Below are 13,078 nucleotides of genomic sequence, written 5' to 3'. Positions count from 1 at the left end.
TATCCTTTGAAAATAGACACGTGAAAAGATTCTGGGGATGAGCATGCACATCTTCAATATGTACCCATTGTTCCTCTTTAGAGCATTTAACTATACAGTATGTAGCAATAAAAGTATTGGGTGGTGAGTTGATACCATTCCAAGTCTGGAAGATTTAAACCAGCCTCAGACTTAGGAAGATGTAATACTTTCCTTTTAATTCTATGGATTTTATGACAAGTATACTTTTTTAAAGAACGTCTTCGGCAGGGTAATTGGTATTACCGAACATAAATGCAAAAACTTTGGGAGTCATGCCATTCTAAAGAAATGAAATCTACCTGGAAGGTTTATGGGAAGATTATTCCATTTAATTAGATCAGATTTCATATTGTTGAGTAATGGAATAAAGTTATCTTTATATATTTGTTGTTTGCTGTCACTTGTTAGGCATTCCTAAGTATTTAATATGTTTTGTTATCCACTTAAAGGACTGCTGTGCATCATGAGGTATTATTATTTTTCCATTATTTTGTTCCATTCCAAGATAATTTTATATCCTGAGATTTTAGTGTATTCAGAAAATATTTTTAGCAGAGGGGGTATTGAGTTTTCAATATTGGTCAGGTATATCAAGAGATCACCTGCAAATAAGTTTATTTATATTCATGTTGACTAATTCCGATACCTGTTACATTTGGGTCCTGTCTAATTCTTAGTATTATTAAGTTKTTCCTTCTCTGTCTCCCAAACCAAATACATCCCTCTCCACAACCCCGTCCCAGTTCTGCCCTATTTACTCCACCCAAGCCAAGCTTGTCCCACCCTCCCATTGATGCCCTCTCTTACAAATCTATGTTCCATTTGACCAATGTTAGGATGAGTCCTGCTTCATCTGAATATTGTGACTCTCTGAGATAAACATAATATCCTGGTTATGTTGCTTCTCTGTAGATGATGGGGAATCCTTACCTGTGACAGTCAGATTGGCGCTGCTCTGCATGTCTCCAGTGTCACAGGAGTATATCCCAGAGTCATCTGGGTCCACATTGTGGATGAGAAGCAGGTTGAGCTTGCCCTCCTTACGGTTCTCAAACTTGTCTCCGTTCAGTAGGGGCATGTTGTTGCGTCTCCATGTGACAGGGGTAGTGAGGTCAGAGGTCGTACAGGATAAGGTGGCAGTCTCTCCTTCCATGATGACGGTGTCCCGGAGCTTCTTCTCAATGAGTACTWTAACTGGACACAGAGGAAAGTCAACTCTCAAAATGTGTACAGTGCACATATATTTGTGTTTATACTTTATTCTTCTTGGAGTTTTGTTGCACTGAATATGACTGTGATGAGGTGTGATTCCTCTACACACAGCAGGTGTGTGCTATTACACAACCAATCACACACATACCTTTCACAGACACAGAGGCGGTGGTCTCCACACACCCTGCCTGGCACGTGTAGCTGCCACTGTCATCGGGCTTCAGCTCCAGGATGTGTAGCTGAAACACACAGCCGTCCTGCTTCATCTGGTACTTCCTGTTGGGCCTGAGAGGCAGCCGGGCCTTCCTCCACTGGACTGGGACTCCGGGCTTAGACAGCTCACAAAACAGAAAGGCTGTGCCACCCTCCTCAGCCTCCACAGCCTGCAGCTCCTCCTCGAAGTACAGTGGTAGCTCTGGGTAGATGGAATAAAGTTAGTATTACTCAAATTTTAATAAAATATATTTTAAGGTGAGTATTGCACTTACAGAATATCCCCATAGAATGGCCCATGAGGATAAGTCAAAGAATAATGTTCCCTAACTAAGGTACAGAAAAACAGTGCTACTTTATGTCTTTACCATTGACCGTCAGATAGGCATCGCTCTGCATGTCTCCAGTGTCACAGGAGTATATCCCAGAGTCCTCTGGTTCCGTCTCATGGATGAGTAGGAGGTTGAGCTTGCCCTTCTTACGCGTCTCATACTTGTCGCCGTTCAGTAGGGGCATGTTATTGCGTCTCCATGTGACAGGGGTAATGAGGTCAGAGGTCGTACAGGATAAGGTGGCCGTCTCCCCTTCCATGATGTCAATGTCCTGGGGCTTCTTCTCAATGAGTACTGATAGAGACAGGAAACAGATTAAACTAAGTAAATGCGCCCTAATTGCACACACATACTGTATGAGTGGTTAAAGAGAATAATTTCGCATTGTACTGTCCATTAACAAATTAAAAGAGGCAGCACACCTTTGGGTTTGGAGACAACTAGCAGTTGGGCAGAGGTTCTCTCCTCCCCAACCACGAAGGCCACGGTCCCGGTCTCCTCCGGGGTGGTCATGGTCAAGACCAGGCAGTGCTGGTGGCCCTCAAAGCTCATCTGATTCATTTCGTTCTTCTGCAGTGGGCTGGAGCCCAGCCACCACTCGCCTTCACTCACCTCGGCATGGGACAGCTCACACACAAACACTGCGTCCTGCCCGGCTGTGACTTTCATGTCCTTCAGTCCGGACAATATTTTCACACGCTCTGTAGAGAAAGAGTTAGACTCGGGAGCGTTTTTAATAGGTTAATGTAGCAAGCCATACAGAGATGAGATGACCTACGCAAAAAATGCAATTAGGTAATCTTATCTTGTTGATGGTCTACCACCATCCCTTATATTTGTGGAAAGATATAAGCTATCCTCTACCCACACTAATCACATACCAAAACAGGGTGAAACAAAGACTCATTGTGCTCCTATAATTTTGTAAATTTAAAGAGGATACACAGTACTGTAGATTTACTTCAGTCCCCACTAGGATGGGGACTGGCCCACTAGGATGGGTTAGGCCTACCTTTCACAACCAGCATGGCTTTGGTCTTCTTTCCCCTAGTGATGCAGCTGTACTCCCCAGCATCCTCCAGACTCAGCATCTTGATCTCCAGGGTGTGAACGGGACCTTTCTTTTTTACAATGCACCTCTCCCCATCTGTGACCAGGCAGGCGTCCTTCTTCCAGGTGACGGGGACAGTGGCACTGGAGACCTCACAGGAGAGGACAACGGACTTCCCCTCCATTACCACATTGCTCTCCAGCTCCTTCTCAAAGAACACTGAGGCAGCAGCTGTATGGACCAGAGAGCGACATCATCAGAAAATGCCTTGTCCTTGGGGGCCATTGCACTATACACAGTGTATATATGATACTGTGTAGGCTACGATTTGTCTGTCATGGCAAAATATTGTTCTGGAATATATTGAATGTGTATTGTTTTATTCCTAGAGAGAGCAATTGCATTGACCTCTTGCTTATTGCATATTCTTTGGTACAGTTGCTAGGGAGGCCCATACTTCAACTCTTTGTTTCCTGGTGATTGAGCATTTCATATCCAACAAACACAAAATGACAGCCAGACAACAGGAATGTACTGTACCTCTCACGTTGACTTCAGCAGTGGTTTTCTGATCTCCGAATATACAGCTGTACTCCCCCACGTCCTCTGGCTGGATGTTTCTAATGTGCAACTCCGCTATCTTTCCCTCCAGCTTCATCTGGTACCTTCCTCCAGGGCTCAACTCCTCCTCCCCTTTCCGCCACTCCACCGGGACCCCAGCTTTAGACAGCTCACAGCGCAGGGTCACGATGCCCCCCTCTGAGGCCTCCTGGTTCTTAAGACCCATCTTGAAGGTGACAGGGATGGCTGAGGACATGAGATCAAAACCAACCGTTTGTAGTGCTTTTGCAAATATGTCATTAACTGCTTAAAGGGATATTTTACTCAAAAACTATATTTTAATATTTTGTTCATAAATTCCCTTTTAATACTATCCCCAAAAATGTTGCATGTCAGCTGTTGAGTTTAAGATTCAAGAGCACTTTCAGGTCAGGGCAAAAACGGTGATTGTTACGCAAATTATATGCAAATTATCATTTTTGAGTAAAATATCCCTTTAACAGGAACCAGGCATAACAGAGGGAGGCCTTCCTCCATAAAGTTAAATAAAGTCATAGCAAACCAAGAGCAACTCCTCTTACGGGTGATGTTGACAGTGGCGGTGGTTTTGGCTTCTGCGTAAACACAGCTGTAGAATCCGGTGTCCTCAAGCACTGCATTCCTTATTGTCAGTTCCATTGTTGCCTCTCTCTTCTTTATCTGGTACTTTACTCCGTTCTTTAGCAGCTCCTCTCCTTTTCTCCACTCTGCCGTCAGTCCTGGTTTAGAGAGCTCACAGAATAACGTCACACTGTTCTCCTCCTCAACTTCCAGGTTCTTCAACTTCACCTTGAACGTGACGGGAGGAGCTAGGGACAACAAGCAAAAGTAAATCGTAAAACTCATATAAAGTCCTCATAGCGGAAAAGTGTAAAACAGAGTTACTGCATGGACCCATGGAACATCAGAAACTGCAAGCAGATACAGTAACAAATACAAAGGGCATGTACAGTACAAGGCCTATGTCTTCGCTGTTTATACAGTATATTGTTGTTGCATACATATTAACAACATATAACAAAGTGTATACTCAAAGTGTATCAATATCACCAGTCTGACTCACCCGTCACGGTCAGTTCAGCAGTTGACTGGGCATCTCGACTCTTACAGGTGTATTTCCCAGCATCCCTCTCCTCCACGTTATGGATGAGCAGTTTAGTGATGCGTCCCTCTTGCTTCATCTCATATTTGTCTCCAGACTTCAGGATGACTCTGCCCTTCCTCCAGTCCACTGGGTCACCGGGCTTGGAGAGCTCGCACCAGAACTCCCCACTGTCCCCCTCTTTGATCACCACGCTCTGGACCTCTTGTGTGAATATTACAGGGAGAGCTGAGAAGAACACATATTTAAGACTGTGAGAAACATCATTTGGTTCAACTGCTTTGATTTCTATCCATCAGTGGCATGTTATGTCATCCCTCCTTATTGGAAAATTCACTTAATCCAAAACACGAAATTTAAAGACATTGACATTTTCAGAAGCACGTCAAATTATTAGTGTTGAGTAGGCCTGAACGTTAGTTTCGGAACATACCCCTAACTTTGATGTCAGCTGCTGTCTTGACGTTGCAGGCTGTGACACAGCTGTACTCCCCAGCATCCTGAAGGACCACCTTCCCGATGACCATCTCCACGGTCCTGCCCTCCTGCTTCATCTGGTGCCTCTCACCTTCCCTCAGCAGCTCCTCTCCCCTCAGCCACACCACGGGGACCCCTGGTTTAGACAGCTCACAGCGCAACGTCACGCTGCCCTCTTCTAGAGCCTCTTGGTTTTTCAACTTCTGTTTGAAAGTGACTGGGATGGCTGAAGAATGATACAAACCCATAACATCAACGGTGTGTGGGATTGAAGGGTACACTGTGAATTTTGAATGTCAAGAAGACACATTTTTCAACAACAAAAAAAATCCTCCTACCAGTGATAATGATGGTGGCAAAGGTTTGCTGGTCTTCCGACACGCAGCTGTAGACARCACTGTCCTCAGGTAAGGTTTTCCTGATGATCAGCTCCAACGCTGCGTCTTTCTGCTTCATCTGGTACTTCTCTCCGTTCTGCAGAAGAGCTGTTCCTCTCCTCCATTCAACTGACATCCCTGGTTTAGAGAGCTCACAGCACAACGTCACAGTGTTGCCCTCCTCGGCCTGAACGTTCCTCAACTCTTCTATAAATGTGACAGGGCGAGCTGAAAGACACCACAGGAGAGGGTAGTCAAACCTATATGAAACCTACATTTCCCTTTGTTTATGTAAGAGACTGGGATTGAATACAAACGCGTGTCCTATTGATTAAATCTACAGTCTATTTGCCCAATTAAACATTCAAGCTTTCTCCAACATCTCCAGAAGACATAAAACAACTCATGACTTCTGCACTTAACATAACCAAAATATACCCACCCTTCATTGTAACAGTTGCTGTGGTCTTTTGTTCGCCACAAATACAGGCGTAAACCCCACTGTCCTCCAGACTTGCGTCGATGATCTTCAATTCCACCAGTAAATCTTTCTTCCTCATCTGGTACTTGCCTACATTCTTCAACAGCTTTGCTCCCCTCTTCCACTCAACTGAGGCTGCTGCTTTAGACAGTTCACAGTGTAGCGTCACCGTCTTACCCTCCTCAACTTCCATGTTCCTCAGCTGTTCTTTGAAAGTGGGGGGCAGGCCTGAGGAAAACCGGGAACAGTAGTGAGTGGTGGTACAACTTGAACGTGGAAAGGACATCGGGCTAGTCCATGTCATGCTTTATGCTAGTGCTTCTGTCACAAAGAGAATTCAATAATCCAGAGGAGCTTGTGGATTTCCTGGGGTGGAATGAAAGCTGAAATATAGGACTCTTCTTCACAATGATGAGACATCTTTTTTTGATGCAGCATCAGGTTTTATTCTTTCACTTTTAGAGCGGCGCTGTGAAACAATGTTATTATTGGTTCTCAGGCACATTGCTACAGGCAACAGGGCATTTGATTGGCTCATTGCTCATTGAAGAATCAGTGATGAACATGCACTGTTTACCAGGCCTCCTTAGCAACGGCCCATTCATTTTGCACTGTTTTTTGTTGACTAAATGGAGAGTTAAATGTGGTATGCCTAGGGCTGTTGTGGTGACCGTATTACCGCCACACTGGCGGTCACAAGTCATGAAGGCAGTCAAATTCCACGTGACCGTTTAGTCACGGTAATTAGGCTTCTCCAAGCTCTGATGCTGCTACTGGTCATTAGTAGCCTACCAAACTTGCTAACTGCCTGGTACTCAGCACTCTATTGTCCATCTAATCACTCTGACATCAATGCAAATGTTATCAAAAATCACACTTCATGAGAGCCCATGAGCTCATGTTGTGCAACATTTCTATAGGCTATGCAAAAAATAGTGATGGCCTCTACTAAAAAGAGGAGGATCATATCAGATTTCTATAGGCTAGGCCTACTATATTTATTTCTCAACTTTCCTAATATTAAGCACATTGCTTATATTTACAATAGGAGTATAGCCTATGTGGCTTGCATGAAAATGAACCACGTGAAAAGTGTCCTCCATGCACTATTTTAATGCATAGATGACATGTATTTTTTCCTGTTGTCCCTGTTAAGATACAAGTGCATGATAATGGTCCATTCTAAATCAAAACAAATTTCACACATATTATTTAGTATATGTAAAGACAAGATTAAATCAAGAATAGTCTGATGGCTGACAATATTAGTCTATCACATGTGAATTATATATTATCAGGGAGGGAGTTTTTCCTAGCCACCGTGCTTCTACACCTGCATTGCTTGCTGTTTGTGGTTTTAGGCTGGGTTTCTGTACAGCACTTTGAGATATCAGCTGATGTAAGAAGGGCTTCGTAAATAAATTTGATTTGAATGATGCCCAGCATAAAAAACAACACATTTTTTTCCAGATGTTTTCTAATCATAGTCGCACACCTCATGTAGGCTAGCCCATATGTTTGGATAAGGTTTGTATCACAACTGAAGTGGCCAAATAACTACTTAAAATTAAGCACATTAATCCGCTTTACAAGGGGTGTAAAGCCTAGCTGGCATACATAAGCAATGCGTGAGTTTCAAGTTTGGGAAAGATAACTTTCACCATAAAAATTCCTCTTTATAATAAAACATTACATGGTTAATTGCATTTGGGTCACTTTTGATAATGGTGTTTTCCGCTAATGGAACATTTGCGCTTATTGCCTACTACCATGTGCGCATTGCTGCGCTTAAAATGTGAAGAAATAGCCTAATAGTTTATCAACATTTTAAGCTGAATGTTCTGATCTGTTGCATCAGCCACATTTCGTAAAAAAAGATTTTTGATGCTAGTGGTTGTATTCATTTGGGATCTATTGCACCCCACAACTGTCCCAGACTATGTTTGGAATATTTATTTCTCACACAGAATAGGTCAACTTTTGTACTATGGGAGATAGTTGATTGACATAGGCTAGTGCTTTTGCTGTACGTTAGGCCTACTCATTTTGTTGGCTGTCGAAAAGTAAATGTGGACAGTTCTTCCAATATCTTCAAAACGCACCTCGGAATTGGATAAGGGCGCGCGCAGTTGCGTCCCCGATTTGTCTGTCTTCACTTGTAYCCTGTGAGAAAGACCCACTTGATGGAGAGCCATGTGAGTGAGAGGTGATTCGGAGCGCTCAGCACTCAGGGAGAGGGATACAACGGCCACTGGCCACAAAGGGAATGGATTTTTTTACGGTGCAATACAGCCACACAAAGGGGATGCTGCCGTTAAATTCTAGGCATTGTCAAGTGCTTGTCAAATTGTGAATGAGTGACTGATGTAGTGTGTGTAGCCTGCGCAAAAAAACAAAGCAGAGCTCATGCCTTTCAAGCAACTTTTTTCAAATTATCATTAGAGTCGCGTCATGCAGCCTTACAACGTATAAAAAAATCGAAATATATAGCCCACCATTTGTAGAACAACTAAAGTTACATTAATAACTCTAAATTAAGCATATAGGAATACCGCTCAACACAGACTAGCCATATTTGCTCACCCCCTCAAATCGTTTGGAGAAAATATCCTTTCTATTTTATTCAGCTTTGTTCAACTCTATTCTTCATACTATAAAATAATACCACGGAATTCTAAGCACATCTTGTCCGCTTAAATGAACTAGTGTAGCCCACAGCCATTTGGCATAACCAGATCAGGACCTAACATAAGGACAACTCAGAGAATGCTATTCTGTTCTTCTGAAATAGACTACATTTTCTTCATATCATGCTTCTTTAGACCTGTCTAAAATAAATAATGGATTCATTGTGAAGGTGTAGGCTATATAACATGGATCTATTAGACTTTTTAAAATGTCGTTTTTTATTTAACTCGATGTTCCAAAGGTCTGCATCGGGGGCTTGTAGGCTATGTGGGGAAGCCAGGAGACGCTACATGTATTTATGTTAATTAACGGGCAATTACCGTGAGACAGTTATTTGCATGACAATCTCCGGCTAATGACATTTCATGACTGCCACAGCCCTAGGTATGCCTACTCATTGCAGGTTGTGTGCCCCAGACATAAGATTGCTAGGCAGCTCCTTTGGATCACTGAAAAGCTTGAGCAGGAGGACAACGACCACAGCGATCCATTTTTTGCACGCTTCATAACTTACACACAGACAGTAACCACAAAAATATTTTTTTTCTGCGCGCAGTGGTTTCAAGAACCTTCGATTGCAGTAATCCCAGTCATAAATGTCCTGTAAAGGATTACATCATATAGAACATTCGGCTCCTTGAACTTGCCTGACAACGTTCATATTCAAGGACCCTTTACAGGACAACAAGCAGGTAACCACACAGTTACAAGTAAGGGACAAAGCTCTCTCAGTGCTGAGTACTTAAAATCATGGGTACACAGGAAGATATAGAATTGTATGTAGTCTAACCTCTCGTGTTTATCACACTGGACTGAAGATTCCCCTGGATGTACAGTATCACAAATGTACGCAGGAATTTGTATTTCATCGTAATGAAGTCATGGTTAATCAAAAATCTAGCCATGTTCACGGACCACACGTTAAATAAAAATGTCTGAGAGTGCATTTATAGCTTTGGTCTGACTCACCCGTCACGGTCAGTTCAGCAGTTGACTGGGCATCTCTACTCTTACAGGTGTATTTCCCAGCATCCCTCTCCTCCACGTTATGGATGAGCAGTTTAGTGACGCGTCCCTCCTGCCTCATCTCATATTTGTCTCCAGACTTCAGGATGACTCTGCCCCTCCTCCAGTCCACTGGGTCACCGGGCTTGGAGAGCTCACAGAAGAACTCCCCACTGTCCCCCTCTATGATCACCATGTTCTGGAGCTGCCGCTTGAACGTCACAGGGAGAGCTGTGGAACCATCAACATTGGTTCATATTGTATGAGCGCAAGAAGTACAAATAGAAACAAACTATTTGTATGGTCTCAAAGCGGGAGTCACTCACAACCCTTCCACCTCTAACCTAAAGAAGTAAATTAGCTTATTTAGAAGGAAAAGCATTGACAGCAAATGTTTCTTACCCTGCACTTTAACTTCAGCGGTGGTCTTCTGGTCTCCAGTGACACAGCTGTACTTCCCTATGTCCTCCGGTTGCACATTGGTAATGGTCAGCTCAGCTATTTTCCCCTCCAGTTTCATCTGGTACTTTCCTCCAGACAGGTCTTGGGACAGTTCTGTCTCCCCCCTCCACCACTCCACTGAGACCCCAGCCTTAGACAGCTCACAGTGCAGGATTATGCTGCCCTCCTCTGGGGCCTCCTGGTTCTTCAGACCCACTTTGAAGGTGGCAGGTACAGCTTGGGAGGAAATAAAAATCATCATAGAGTGAACATTGAATGTACTGAAAGCTAGAACAGCCTCCAGAAACCTTTCCCTTCGGTAGATAAGATGAAGGCCAATTGAATGAACCCTACACCATAGCTAAGGGCTCTGGTTAAGTTAGGCATTCAACCCCCTAGAGAAGGGGGTTCTGCTAAGCTAACATATGAATTGTTTTAAGATGGTCATGCAATGGATCATTTAGCGATTTGATCTTAGAACGCTACAGACGTTTCCGCGAGGAGGCCGACTTTCGGGATGTCTCTGGTCTGACAAACACCGCTGTAGCTCTGCCACTTTCCACCGCCGATGCGGATGGCCGACATGGGCGGATGCGGTGGATTCAGACGTAGCCCATGCAAAAAACAGATGTCTCTAGTTTAAAGAGACACTTATGGGGATTTATTATTATTATACTAATTAGATGTACACAGGGGCGCAGACATCGACTCTAGTTTAACCAAGTTTATGTGCCATCAACACCAGTTGTTTTTCATTCGAGCACAGAGCATCCCCCCCCCCTACCAATGACTTTGACAGTGGACTTGGTCTTCTTGTCTCGACACACACAGCTGTAGACTCCACTGTCCTCTGGCAGAGCCTCCCTGATGAGGAGTTCCAGTGCCGAGTCTGTCTGCTTGATCTGGTATTTGTCTCCGTTCTGCAGTATCCTCTCTCCTCCCAGCCTCCACTCCACTGGCACCCCTGCTTTAGACAGCTCACAGTGCAGCGAGATGGTGTCCCCTTCCTCGGTCTGCAGATTCCGCAGCTTTTGCTTGAAAGTGATGGGAGTTGCTGAAAGACCCCATGGCAATGAGAGACATGGAATGCTGTCTATTTATTTAAAGGACTGTGATTTCATGCTGATGTACTGCATACAATTTTGTTCAAATTTGATATGAATTCAATGTGAATTTAAATATTTTCTCAGTTGTCTCAAACCCTTACCTGTGACTGTAACACCGGCTGTGGTTTCCACATTGCCACAAACACAGGTGTAGATATTGCTGTCTTCGGGTTTGGCATCTATTATCTTCAGTTCATTCACCAACTCTCTCTGTCTTATCTGAAACTTCTCTCCGTTGTTCAGCAGCTCCTCTCCTCCCATCATCCATTCTACAGGGACTCCTGGTTTGGAGAGCTCACAGTGTAACACCAAATTGTTCCCCTCCTCAACATGCACGTTCCTCAGCTTTTGTTTGAAGGTAACAGGCAGGGCTGAAGAAACATGAAAAAATMTAATATGAGAATAGTACAAACGTTTTTGTTTTTTAAGTGCCTTCATGTAAATGTCCAAAATGTACATTTATAAAATGTAACTTCAGAAAAGATTAGCTATACATGAAAACATAATAAGGGTGAGAAACTTCCTACCGCTGATTTTGACAGTGGCTGTGGTCTTTTGGTCTGCACACTCACAGCTGTAGACACCACTGTCGTCAGGCACAGCTTTCCACATCTGAAGCTCCGATATGGTCTCTCTCTTCCTTATCTGGAACTTCACTCCATTCTTTAACAGCCCCTCCCCTTTCCTCCACTCTACAGGGACTCCTGGTTTAGAAAGCTCACAGCGCAACGTGAAACTGCTGCCCTCCTCAGCCTGAACATTTTTCAACTGTTGTGTGAAGGAGATGGGGATGGCTGGGGAGTAAATAGACATATTTTAGTGTTGACCACCAACAGGCGGGAAGACAGAATGACAATGGAAAATGTCTATGAAAAATTGTTTCAATAATCTTCAGACAGATTGGCTTTAATTTGTGGGTGTGATAATGCAACATTGTAAAGTTATTGAATTCATTTGATTTTTGTTGCCACTAATGTTACTCCATATGATGCATCCTGGAAATTGAAATGAAAAGCAAGGATGGCTTTTACCGTGGACTTTGAGGCTGGCTGTGGTTTTGTGGTCTCGGCACTGACAGGTGTAATCTCCTGAGTCCTGAGGCTTCGGGCCAGTGATGGTCAAAGAGATGAGGGACTTCTTCTGCTTCATCAGGTACCTCTCTCCAGCTCTGAGGGTCTCCAAGCCCCTCCTCCAGTGGAACGCAACCCCCGGCAGAGAGAACTCACAGGAAAGGGTCACATCCTCCGCTTCCTTTACCTCCCTGCTCTGCAGCGGCTGGGTGAACTCAGCTGGAATGGCTGGAATAGAAAGAAGGACCCGTGACGGCATCTCCCAATGAGTAATACTGTACATTGTACTGTGACAAGAATACTCTAGGGGGAGCTGTAAAGCAAACAGGTAAAGAAGTAATCCTGTTCTGTCTTTTGAAATAATTGTTATCATATTTGGCTATGACCACTACATTACCACTACATTACTACTTTACATGTGATGCCAAATGTACAGTAAGGAGGACAACGTGATAAAATGAAGGAAAAAAGGTCCTGTTCTCACCTTTTACAGTGACGACGGCCTTGGTGCTGACCGACCCAGCGCTGCACTCATACACCCCAGCATCGCTGTTACTGACCTCCCTGATGGTAAGCCTGGCCTCGTTACCTGAGCGACTGACGTAGTACCTCGAGGAAATCCACATTAGGCAGCCATCTTTGTACCACAGGATGTGGCATGGCTTAGAGGTGATACACACCAGCACCAAACCGCCTCCCTCAATGGCCTCACAGTCCTCCAATGCTTTGGTGATGGTGGGACGTCTCTCTTTACCACGGGAAGGATAGTTTACATAGACAACATGTCAAATACATACACTCTGGACAAAAACGACTGACACATAATTTACATTTTGTGAATAGTTGTTGTAATAGTACAGTGTGTTAGTAGACGTTCGTAAAACAGAAGAACTTTACGCTGA

General features: G+C 43.9%; 1 protein-coding gene across 1 annotated transcript in view; it reads right to left on the bottom strand.

The window, feature by feature from the left end:
• Positions 1 to 13,078, bottom strand: part of LOC111975905 (obscurin-like) — a 77,026-nt gene that overhangs the window by 51,960 nt on the left and 11,988 nt on the right. Inside the window, exons 14-31 of the mRNA XM_070447707.1 lie at positions 12,661 to 12,924; positions 12,138 to 12,404; positions 11,634 to 11,900; positions 11,208 to 11,477; positions 10,785 to 11,054; positions 9,962 to 10,237; positions 9,524 to 9,790; positions 5,828 to 6,094; positions 5,347 to 5,613; positions 4,965 to 5,234; positions 4,493 to 4,759; positions 3,972 to 4,238; positions 3,370 to 3,636; positions 2,791 to 3,060; positions 2,201 to 2,479; positions 1,815 to 2,072; positions 1,382 to 1,648; positions 952 to 1,215 (exon numbers count right to left, since the gene is read on the bottom strand). Coding sequence (XP_070303808.1) covers positions 952 to 1,215; positions 1,382 to 1,648; positions 1,815 to 2,072; positions 2,201 to 2,479; positions 2,791 to 3,060; positions 3,370 to 3,636; positions 3,972 to 4,238; positions 4,493 to 4,759; positions 4,965 to 5,234; positions 5,347 to 5,613; positions 5,828 to 6,094; positions 9,524 to 9,790; positions 9,962 to 10,237; positions 10,785 to 11,054; positions 11,208 to 11,477; positions 11,634 to 11,900; positions 12,138 to 12,404; positions 12,661 to 12,924 — 4,824 coding nt within the window. The remainder of the gene's footprint in view (positions 1 to 951; positions 1,216 to 1,381; positions 1,649 to 1,814; positions 2,073 to 2,200; positions 2,480 to 2,790; positions 3,061 to 3,369; positions 3,637 to 3,971; positions 4,239 to 4,492; positions 4,760 to 4,964; positions 5,235 to 5,346; positions 5,614 to 5,827; positions 6,095 to 9,523; positions 9,791 to 9,961; positions 10,238 to 10,784; positions 11,055 to 11,207; positions 11,478 to 11,633; positions 11,901 to 12,137; positions 12,405 to 12,660; positions 12,925 to 13,078) is intronic.

Source organism: Salvelinus sp. IW2-2015, linkage group LG16 (assembly GCF_002910315.2).
Source record: "Salvelinus sp. IW2-2015 linkage group LG16, ASM291031v2, whole genome shotgun sequence".
In the NCBI taxonomy this organism is placed as follows: domain Eukaryota; kingdom Metazoa; phylum Chordata; class Actinopteri; order Salmoniformes; family Salmonidae; genus Salvelinus; species Salvelinus sp. IW2-2015.
The sequence above is the reverse complement of the archived record's forward strand: the minus strand, read 5'-3'. Positions and strand labels throughout refer to the sequence as shown.